The sequence below is a fragment of the Balaenoptera borealis genome, assembly GCF_965194805.1.
Source record: "Balaenoptera borealis genome assembly, chromosome: 21".
Lineage (NCBI taxonomy): Eukaryota > Metazoa > Chordata > Mammalia > Artiodactyla > Balaenopteridae > Balaenoptera > Balaenoptera borealis.
In genome coordinates this window covers 32958025-32970050 of record NC_138880.1, presented here as the reverse complement: position 1 = coordinate 32970050, position 12026 = coordinate 32958025, and the positions used below count along the sequence as shown (strand labels likewise).

Here is a 12026-nt window from a genome sequence, read left to right as displayed (position 1 = left end):
TTCTCTACCAATTTAAACCATCAAAGAACCTAATTTTAAAATGGTCTCTAAGCCCCCAAACAGAGGTCTTTAGGCCCTTTCATCAAAATATATTCTACAATTTTGTAAGAGCAGAGGTTATAAGCGCTTACTCAGAGGCTAAATGCTTTATACACAATATGAGGGCACCAAAAGATTACACCCCTTCATAAGGGAATAGGTCATGCCTCTGATAAATGGGTCTGGTGAAGACAGCCCTGATGTGGGAGAAAAAGGAACAAACAATTACCAGGACGTTTACTTTACATTGCTAGGCACTAAGCTCAGAGTTTTGTATGTCCTCTAATCTAATCCTGACCAAATAAGCAAAGATGTAAGTATAAGCACCTCCAGCTGAGGAAGTAACAAAGGAGCTGGAATTCAAAATCAAGATAGTCATGTGTTCTTTTCCCTACATCACCCCCAATACTTTGTTGTTTGGTGAAAGCTCCAATGGCCATGGAAAGTCATCTCCCTGAGTTTCCTCACCCGTAAGACTGTTCCCTGAGTTTCCTCACCCGTAAGACTGTTATCTGATCTCTGTTGACCCTTGTTCCACGACCCCATATAATGCCGAGTGCTGATAACAATGATCCTGAGTCATCAAGGTGAAGCCATTATCAGTAGCCACTGAAGAAGGTAAGCAGGGACTGCAACGCAATTTTAAAACCCCTTTTTGGATTTAAACAAGTAAGCTTCATTTAGCTGGAAAATGAATCTCTCTGTGGATTAGCTCCTTCCTTTACAGAATGGCAATGAAAATGAGCTATGATTCTTTCCCCCCACTATGAAGAAGAGAAAGGAGGGAGGAAAACCTTTACTATGTGGCTTCACGATTTTCTTGTCATAGGAATTTCCATTTAACATACATAACAAAATACATACTCATAAAGAAAGATTCTGAACTGAATCGATTTTTAAATCCTTCATCAAAACTACTTTTGCACTATTCAAAACTTCGCTCTTCTCCATCCAAATGTTTACTAAACGCCTACTCTGTTCAAGGCCCGTGAAGGGCAGATCAAGATGAGGAAGAGCTCGCTACATGTATCAATGCCTAAGGAGTGATGGAGTAGCCAGAGGATCGCGTTTCACATGAAAGGAATACTTATAAATAAACTGTTTCATATCCTGTTTTGTGAAAGGAGATTGAAAACTCATGCAGATTACACACCAATTTCACTAAAATATTGTATACATCCAACAATTAACATCAGAGGATTGACTCTTCACAGCTCATTAACCAGACATGTTCATTTATATTCCAATGTTGTTTCGTACCATAAGGTTCCAAAGCTCCAACAGAGTTTTATGCAGTGTACTTTCAGAGTTGCATAATTTTATGCTGACAAGACAGTGGATCAAAACTCAGAGAAATAATATAGTGCATGCAGGACTAGCAAATGCCGGGACCTTCTATGGCGAGCCTTTCTTCTTCAAAATGAGGATCACTTGTCACAGGGAGACATGCCTTAAAACGTGTTCTCTATGAACTTCAAACTGCAGCAAAGAGGAAGGCTATATGCCACAGTGACTGGTTCATTACGGCGGTAGCTACGGAGGTGTTTTTTTTGGTACAATGATTATCTGGAGTTTAAATCATTTATTTTAAATAGCCAATTAATATTTCTTTAACTCTCCTTTGTATTTTTTCCTGTTTATTGCAATATAAAGAAGACTGTATGCAGTTATTTTTCAACTGCTGCCTTGTGAAAACTAATGACTTCAAGCCAGTAGCAGACACCTTTAAATAGCTTTAACTCTGGCATAAAGGCCTAGAAAACACGGGATCATTACCTGTTACAGTAATGATCATGCCAGAGACCTGTGACAACCTACCATGTTTTGATGCAATTTACTATGGATCTAACAACCCTCTAAAATGCAAAGAACCCTTCATGTTGATAAAGATTATTATTTTTTTAGATCAAAGGCCCAGAAAGTGAAGCCATGGCAAAATATTTAGAATATTCCCAATAACCACAAAGGGATTATTCATTCCACACTGATTTTCAGAAAGGGATTATTCATTCCACATTGATTTTCAAAGCCAGTTCCCACAGAACCAGATTCCTGATCCCAATCATAAAGACCTCTTCTAACTTTTAATACCTCTTTATGTCAAGGTATTAAGCATAACAGCTTTATGTTCAAGGCTTTTTATTTAAGGGGTATAGAGCTCATTTAGTAATGCTTCCAAGTGATATTAATAATTGCCCAACCATTGACTAAGCGTTTGTATTATATTACCAGGCTGCACTGTGAACAAGGGAATGTAAGCCATTAGGATTATCAAATTAGGTAAGAGAATCAACCAAACTGAACAAAACTAAAAATGGTGGCAGACACAGCCAAAAACCTAAGGTCTCACTTCTCTGGTTAATCAGTAATCACCACTATATGCCGAGCAATATGGTGTTCCTGACAGTGAATTAGCCATTTTCCTACTGCACCGTTTATAACTGAGGGGATCTATGGTTAGGAGTGTAGGCTTTGGAGTCTGAAAGCAGGGAGGCCAAACCCTGGTTCACCCCTTCCTAGTCATGTGATCTTGATTATTTAAATTATTAACTTAATTATTTAAACTCACTCTGAGCTTCACATTCCTCATCTGTAGAATCAGGTTAATCCTTTATCATGGGGTTATTATCTCTAGTAACGAAATGAAATGGAACAGTTCTTCAAAAGCACTTTACGCCTTGCTACTAAAGATAATCACAAACTAAAGGGAATGTGCATGCTGTTTGGGCCTAAATACCAATGAGGTGATGTCTAGTTAAAACACTAAGTGGGATGCTCACAGAAGGAAGTTTATCTAACTCATCTTTGTATCCTCGGGAGCAAGCTTAAGACCTAATACAAAATGTATTATTGTTGAATGATGTCAATGATGATATCCGTAACATATTCATGCCACAGTTACCAAGCCCTGCTGCCTTTACTTCCGAAACAGTGACTCTTGTTCCCTTCTCTTCACCTCCGCCACCAGCACCCTCCTCCAAGGTCCAGGCGCGCCGCCCTGGATTCCTACAGTCCTCGTGTAACCGAGGGAGCTGTGTCTACCCTGCCTTTCCTCCACTCTCTTTATTTTACCTTTGCAAGGTAGAGTGGCCTTTTCAAAGTGTCAATGGATCTTATCACCCTTCAAAGACCCCCATTACTCCTAAAATGAATAGAGTCCCTACCCAGGTCTACAAAGATCCGCAGCGTCTGACTCCAACCCACCCATCCCAATCCTGTCTTATTTCAAACCACCTTCCTTCTATCTCATCCTCCCTTTTCCAGCCCCACAAGGTTTCTTTCGATCCCTCATACATTCGCAGCTCTCTTCCCTTGCTATTCTTCTGCCTGAAGCGTTCCGCCCGCCACCCTTCAGTTCAGGTCTGCATATCTCCTCACCCTTCATACCTCAGCTTAATTGTTACTTTCTCAGCAAAGCTTTCCCTGAACTTCCTGTAAGTTCTTATGGAACCGTGTATCTCTTCTTTAGAGAAGCTATCAATTTATATTTCTTTCTGTTCTTACTTAATGAATGTCTGTGTATCTTCCCAACTAAAGAACAGACTCCACAAGATGAAGTGTTAGTTTCTGTTCCCCAGGTTCCTTGAGTATTCAAAATTTTGTTGAATGAGTGATTTTCCTAAACGTTAATATTCTTAAGAGACCACTCAAGATCCATCTCTGTGGCACCCTGAAATGATTTTGAGAGAAACGCTACAATAAAAGAATAGGTGCAGAGTACTAACTGACATATAAAGTCAAAAATAAATTAAATACAAGGGCAACTGGAAGGAGATGCAAAACTTACTCTTTTTCCAAGTTTGAAAATGTATTTTCTCAGACTTAGAACCTCATTTCTTTCAAGTTGTAAGCATATGCTGATTTCATAGCAGGCAACTTTTTCTTCCGGGACCAAAGGCTATGGTGAAGCTTTGCAGGAGAAACTGAAGTACAGCGCAGAATGCATGCATCCATGAAATACAACCATCCGTACATCTAAAGGGCTTTTAAGGCACGATGTCTTAATCAGAATATTTTTAGTTCTAAATTCTAAATTCTCATTTAGTTCTAAGTTCTAAATTCTTACCAAATGACTACCACACCATCTGGAATGCATGCCTGAGTGGCAAGAAGCTGTGCTACAATTTCCTTTAAAAAGCAATAAATTCACTTAAGGGAACCAGAATGGGTTTCACTGCCCCTTCATTAGACGGCAATATTAATTTGAGTGGGAAGGTTGGTGCTAAATCTTCTATGTGAAATTTCAGAATTATATATTAGTTGTGATACATTTTCAATTGCAGAGTATTAGGCAAGCGAGAAGCTAGAATTGTATCCCACAAAGCTTACTGTCTTAAAAATGTGAAGGAAAAAAACACGTCAGGGGGTGCGGAGATCTGAGAACATTAACAGCAGAAAATGCAGCTCTAGACAGAAGGAATCACCTTTCGCTGGGCTGTAAAGAAGTGACGTGACCCGGAATAAAACACCTTCCGTCACTCCCCGCCCGGGCGTCTCCACCGCACCCTTAGCCCAGCGGCCCAGCAGCTCTCAACTGCGCAGGCGCAATAGCACGGCCTTCTCCCTCCGGTGAAGTCAAGGTCAGCTTTCGGGAACGCGGGGCCCCAGGGAGCCTGGACCAGAGCAAAGAGATGACACTTCGGACCCTGGAAACCCGATGGGGTTTTTAATCCACTTCGCCCTGCTGGTCCCCTCGCAAGATATGGGAGCGTCTCACCTGTGAGGAGCCCGCAGCGCCAGAGGCCGAGGGCGGCGAGCCGGGCCCCCCCGGGCTCTGCAGCGCTCGGCCCCGCATGTCCGTCACCGCCTGGCCCGGGCGCACTCGCGCCCGAATCTTCTCTCCATTGAGAGTACAGCCCGGTCCTTCCACCATCTCTCGGGCCGCCCGGTGCCCCACTAGGCTGCACGGCCCTGCTGAGAAAACTGCCGTGCAACCTCACCTCTGCGCGGGCGCGTACCTCGGCCGCGAGGAGATTCAAATCTCGCGCGCGTCCGGCCCCGCCCCGGAAGCCCCGCCCCCGTCCGCGGGCCGCGCTCCCGGGCGCAGGCGCAGTGGCTCAGCGCTCCGGGCCCGGACGCGGGATTACAGGCAGCGAAACGTGAGATCTGGCGCAGCCCACCTACCACCCACCGGGGCCGAATCGTAAAAGCGGAGGCAATTGGAACCTCAGAAGCTCCAACTTGTTCTTTGCTTTGAGGTTTTGCCTTTGTCTTTGAGCTACTCCGTACACCATTTTGGACCTTATCCTCTTATTCTGTCCTAAAATCCGAGGTTGCCTGGCAGGCCTTTGCTTGCCCTCTTTGGACGTGGGTGGGCGCAGAGGGAGTCAGAGGAGGGTTTTAGAGCAAGCAGCTTTTGCTTTTTCTCGTATAGGTTTAGCATGTCTTACAAAACGTGGCCTCATATGCCAAATATATTTTAGTGTGTATATTAAAATCCTCTTCATTTTTTGATAGCTGAACTAAGCGAGACCCTACCCAAATTCATGCAACCATTCTATTTTGGGATGAACGCTATTTGAAATTGCTTTGTAAAAGTCAGGGCTCTGTATAAATTTGAGGGCAATGCATAGCTTTTCAAATTTACACAAGGATGTGTGCATGTAAATACATAAAGATAAGGACTCCATACAATTTTTTAGAAAATGAAAAAATCTAATCATTTTTGAAAATTAAAACAGCACATTAAAACAGTGTCAATTTATAAGTGATTTAATAAGCATACCACTGCTGTCGTTAACCAGAAAAATATATGTAGTAGAGACTTGAATTAGAATACATTACTGGGCTTCCCTGGTGGCGCAGTGGTTGAGAGTCTGCCTGCCGGTGCAGGGGACACGGGTTCGAGCCCTGGTCTGGGAAGATCCCACATGCCGCGGAGCAACTGGGCCCGTGAGCCACAACTACTGAGCCTGCGCGTCTGGAGCCTGTGCTCCGCAACAAGAGGCCGCGATAGTGAGAGGCCCGCCCACCGCGATGAAGAGTGGCCCCTGCCTGCCGCAACTGGAGAAAGCCCTCGCACAGCAACGAAGACCCAACACAGCCAAAAAAGAAATTAATTAATTAATATTAAAAAAAAAGTATATTACTAAAGACTTGAATTCAAAACTTTTAAAACTAATAAGTCTTTCTGTAGGGAGAGATCAGTGGTCAAAAGTTAGCTGGTTCAGGTTTAGAATTCTTTGTACTTCCTTGCTTAATTGTTTTTTGTTTTTTTAATAAATTTATTTTATTTATTTTTGGTTGCGTTGGGTCTTCATTGCTGCATTGTGGGCTTTCTCTAGTTGCAGTGAGGTGTTTGGGTTTCTCATTGCGGTGGCTTTCTTGTTGCAGAGCAGGGACTCTAGGCACATGGGCTTCAGCAGTTGTGGCTTGCGGGCTCTAGAGCGCAGCCTCAGTAGTTGTGGCCCACAGGCTGAGTTGCTCTGAGGCATGTGGGATCTTCCCGGACCAGGGCTCGAACCCGTGTCGTCTGCATGGGCAGGCAGATTCTTAACCACTGCGCCACCAGGGAAGCCCTTCTTGTTTAATTGTTGTTTACTCTTCTAGGTCAAGTTACTAACTAATCAAGGAAGAATCCTATTCCCTACAACCCAGATTCAGTCATAATCTTTGCCCTTTGATGGGAGACAATCCTCATACACCTTATTCACGTTTACCTTTTTATTCATTATTTTTTGCTACCTAACAAATTATCCCATTTGTTATTTCAAAGTTTCTGCAGGTCAAAAATTTGGCAGGGGTCTGGCTCAGTGGTGCTGGCTCAGTGCTTGTCAAGCAGTTGCAGCCAAGACATTGGCCAGGGCTGCAGTCATCTAAAGGTTTGATTGTAGCTGGAAGATCCACTTCTGAGATGGCTCTCTTGCATAGCTCTTGGCAGAAGGCTTTGGTCTCTCATTTTACGGGTCTCTCCATAGGGTTGCTTGGCTGTTTTCCTGACATGGCAGGCGCCAACCCCACCGTGTGTGATCCAAGCGGGAAGGCAAGGAGGAAGCTGTACTGTAATGGCCTTTACTACCTTGTCTCTGAAGTGGCGTGCCCACACCTTCACTCCTTCAGTTCATTAGAATCCAGTCATTCGGTACAGCCCGCAACAGGTAAAGGAGGGGAATTAAGCTTTATCCCTGGAAGGGAGGAGTATCAAATAACTTGTGAATGTATTTTAACACCATCACAATCTTCATTCATCTGACTGATTCATCATGAACTTATTCTCTTTAGCTGTTGTGTACTGGGGTACATTTGGATCAAATAAAATCTTGAACTTGAATTAGGTTTACCATTCTCCAGAGAGCTGAGTAAGAGCTGGGGAGTAACACTGAAGACACTGAGAGACGTCACTGATGTGCCCCTGCAAGGCCAAGCCAGATTTTGTTTATCTGTGACGAGACTCTGAGTCTTTGGATACTTCTCTTTTTTATCCTTCCTTACGTGCAATTAAGAGCGAAATCGCATGCACTCTGCATCTGCAGTGTTTATAGACAGTCATCCCACCATTGCAAGCAAACCTTCCCTCGTATAGACTCGATTTCTTCTTAAGGGTTATTACTTGATGACTTTATAAAAGTCATTCATTTTCTCTAAAACAGACTTTTTTCTTATGTAAAATAAAATATACCTTTCCTATAAACCTCTACATGATTTTTTTTTGTTTTAATTCCCAAGTAGCATAACATATATGAAAGCACTTTGAAAACACACACTACAAATTCAAGGAATTAAGATAAATTCTATTTGCTCTGCCCAGAATATGCTCTGTTTCTCGGCTCATGCTGTTATTCTCACCTTTTTGTAACCTTGTCTTCATCCCAGTTTACTGAAATTCTCCCAATTTTTAAGTCCTAATTGAATGCATATCCTCTAAGAAACCTTCCAGGTACACTTTACAAATGAAGAAACGGAGAGGGGCACAGAGAGGTTAGGTAACATGCTCAAGGTCACAGAGTTGGGATTCAACCAGGCAAGCCAAGGTCTTAGCCAAATGTTTTCACCAACATCACTTACATGACACTAGCCCTCAATCAAATATTTTTAGGAACAACTTATGAAATGGTGGTTTAGAGGAAAAGCACCTTTTAGTCAGCCTTATATGGGAATTAAAGACAATCTCAAAACCTTCCTTTAGCATATTAAGTTTTAACATATTCTGGATAATGAAACTTTGTTTTTACCCTTCTCCTTACAAGGTCTGTGTGCAGATTTTTAGTTGGAATGATAAAAATGTAGCATGGGGGAAATTTCGTTAATTTCTGTGTTTTACATAAACTACCTGAATATATTTAACAGGTAGAGAGATAACATCCATCCTCTCTGAACACCCTCTTAATTTTAGCTCTGAATAGAGGAAACAGTCGTTAGTGAACATTACGTGCAGGTGTTTTCAGTGGTATTTACTAAATACCAGTTTATACTGGTATTTATACTCCAGTTTATACCCATTAAGAGAAACTTTTAACGTTAGATTACAAGAAGAATAAAATGCACAGCAGCAGAAACCATTTTTGACACTTTCATTGTTTGAAGCATATACCAAATGCTGGGACTTTGCAAAGCAGTGGATTTTGTTCCATTGTGAAGGCTGGAAGTGCCAGGTGACAGTTTTCTGCTTGCAAAGTCAAAATCTAAATTGCAGAATCAACCATGGGCTTCTGGGTAACTCACGAAACCGCCCTGACATACCTAGCCTTTTCACAGTGATGTGAAATCTAGGATTGGGTGCTTTGATTTTGCCAGATTCTCCATGGAAGGGATTTTTCTAATTTATTTCTTAATTTAAGCATATTTAGTAAGCAAAGGTAGTTTCTGAGCATGAACTTAATTTGGGGGAAAATAATAACTAGTTGTTAATCATAAAAGAGCCCAGATAACCTCTTTGTGAGGGGTTCTCTCCATGAGAGAGGATAGGAGAATTAATTCATTTTCTATTTTGAAATAGAAAAGCAGGTTATTTTTTGTCAATATCTTGGAGCAATATTCTTCGTCGGTCTCAGGCACTGGAGGGTGTATTCAAGTTGAGGCATGAAATCCGCCATTTATTCATTCATTCAAAAAGCAATGCAATTCTTGGGCACCTAATTTGTTGCAGGAAGAGTGCTAGATCCATGGATACAGATATAAGTAAGAGATCTAAACAGCCCACCAACTAGTGCAGCGAGAAGAGGAAATAAACACCAGCGTGCCGACAGGTAACCTCAGGGTGCTGCCGGCAGACACAGGGAGGAGACCTCGGTTTTCCGACATCTCAGATAAATTTTGAGGAGACGTAAATAAAAGTTTGTTGCATAAAGGATAGGAGAAGGGGATTTTTAGGCAGATAGGGGGAAACAGATTTTACAACGCCAGGAGGTGTGAGAGAACCTCATATTTGGGGGAACCACAAGAATATCTGGAGGACAAGAGGATAGGGAGTGAGGGCAGATGGGGCCAAGAGAAGTCAGCAAAGCCAGACGATGGAAAACCTGAATGGTGTGCTAAGAAGTATGAGTATTCTGTTGAAAGTAATAGGGGAACAAATAGAGAATTCTATGCAGGAGATGGACATGCTTAGCTTTGCTTTATTAAATGATCCCCAGAATAGTGTGAAGCAGTGGGTCTCAACCGGTGACATCTGGTCACGACTAGGGGGAGAGGTACTACCGGCATCTCATGGGTCGAGGGCAGGGGTGCCACTAAATATCTAACCACGCGCAGGACAAGCCGCCACAGCAGATAGTTAATTACCCGGTCGAGAAAGTGTTACCAGTGCCAAGGCTGAGAAAGCCTGGTGCGGTAGGCTGAATAAGGCTCCCCCCAACCCTAACGTGTTCATGACCTAATCCGTGGAATCTGTGAACACGTTTCCTTAAATGGCAAAAGGGATTTGACAGATGTCATTAAATTAAGGATTGTGAAATGAGGAGATGATCCTGAATTATCTGAGTGCACCCAGTGTAATCACAAGGGTCTGATAAGAGGGGGGCACGAGGGTCAAAGACAGAAAAGGCAATGTGAGGACAGACCCAGTCAGTGAAGGAGATGGATGACGCTTCCGAAGATGGAGGAGGGAACGAGGAGCCTAGGAACGCAGGCGACCTCCGAAAGGAGCAGCCCTGCTGACTCCTTGACTCCAGGCCAGTAGGACTGATGTTGGACTTTTGCCCTTCAGAAAAGTTAGAGAGTAAATCTGTGTTATTTAAAGCTGCTAAACATGAACTACTTAGAGCAGCAATAGGAAATTAATGTATCTGTCTCGGAGAACAGGACAGATGGGAAGTGAATCTTGATGCAGAATAAACAGTAAGCAGGTGTCAATATTGCCAGGCACTTATCTGAGCACTGGAGATACAACAGTGATTGAGGCAGAAAAAATATTCTACTCTCTTGAAACCTATAGTTTTTTTTTTTTTGTATGTGCGAGTTCTTTTTATAGTCCAGGAAATAATGTCTGTATAACACTAACTTCCTTTCCCAGTCCATCACACATCAGCTAACTTCCTCTAAAACTTGAGAGTTTTACTTTTGATTTATTCGAATTTATCAGTATTTTACATTACGATTTGTGCTTCCCCCCTCTAGCCCAAGGTATTTTAATGTCATAAAAATACCTTCCTACATTTTTCTACTAACTTTGTTTATAGTTTTATTATGATAGATTATTATTCCTAATTACCCACTCACTTCTTCATATCACTATTATTAACCCGTTCCTACCACGTGTCCCTATAAAGGAACAGACTTCACCACACCATTGTCAGGACAGGCCACTGGACTACCTTTGGCTGATTGAATGCAAGTTCTTTTATCTGATCATAAACTTGCGAGGGAGAAATAAAATGACTATTGTTGGAAGCCACTGAGCCCTGGGGATGGTTCATCATGCAGCTTACCCTCGAGAAATTTGACTAAAACATTTATGTTTACATTTAGGCCCTTTATCTATGATGCCATCATTGTTACATGCAGTTATCCTTTGTACATAAGTCTGTTTGGTCTTTCTATTCTGTGTCATTGATCTATCTGTTCGGGTACCAATTCAACACTATTTTTAGTCCTGTGATATTGTGTCTTAATATTTCATGAGTTTCCACTTTTAGTCTTCCTTCTCAAAATTATATAGCTTTGTATGAATGTGTAAACTTTATTATATTCAAAACCAGTTTCATGTTCTCTTGCAAATTCTGAGATACTGATTGTATATATACATTTAGTTTATAGATAAACTTGGGAAACCGTTAATAGCTTTACAATGTTAACATGCCTTCTTTTATTAAGGTCACATTTGATAAACTTTAGAAATCTTATAAATGTCTCTGTGAAGATGTCGTGCTTTCTTCGTTGGTCTAATTCCTAGGATTTCATGGTTTGGGTTGATATTTTGAGTGGCATATTATCTTCTCTTATATTTTTAGTTGGTTTTTACTATGTAAGGTGCTGGACTCCAGTGTAAAGTATACCCAACTGAGGAAGAGAAGAAAATATTAGCGCTTCTATAAATACTTATTTTTTATTTTATTTTCTTTTAACATTTTAATTTTTAGGCAAATAGTACCTAATGTATTAATACATTAATTCTATAATAATAATTATTATTATAATAATAGCTAATTTTTATGAGACACCAACTTTGTGCTATTCAAATGCTTTCCAAGTATTAATTCACTTAATCCTCACAATATCCTAAGTGGTAATTTTTTTCTTCTCATTTTATAGGCAAGAAAAATGAGGCAGAGAGTGGTTATGTAACTTGTCTAAGTTCACACAGGTGTAAATGACTGAACCAAGACTTGAACCCAAGGCAATCTTGCTTTCAATCTCTACACTATGTTGTTTGTAAAGTACATAACTGCAGTTTATAAATAAACACTGGGATCATACTGGGCTCATAAAATGAGTTGGTTTGCTTTTTAAAGATAAGAATTATATGTTTTTAAAGTTTTATTTATCAAATTTTAGAGGAACCAATATTTTGAGACTAGTGGTGTAGACAAATGCTATTAATCTTTAAAGTT

At 41.2% G+C, this 12026-nt stretch overlaps 1 protein-coding gene across 5 annotated transcripts in view; it reads right to left on the bottom strand.

Annotated features, from left to right (window-relative positions):
* The window catches only part of NEIL3 (nei like DNA glycosylase 3), a 42878-nt gene extending 37948 nt beyond the window's left edge, over positions 1 to 4930 (bottom strand). For 4 of the 5 annotated variants that reach the window (XM_082374590.1, XM_082374593.1, XM_082374594.1 and 1 more), the window contains exon 1: positions 4757 to 4930. In XM_082374590.1, the coding sequence (XP_082230716.1) occupies positions 4757 to 4912 (156 nt within the window). In that variant the 5' untranslated portion in view covers positions 4913 to 4930. The remainder of the gene's footprint in view (positions 1 to 4756) is intronic. The other variant, XM_082374591.1, reaches the window with a different exon arrangement.
* Between the last annotated feature and the right edge of the window lie 7096 nt (positions 4931 to 12026).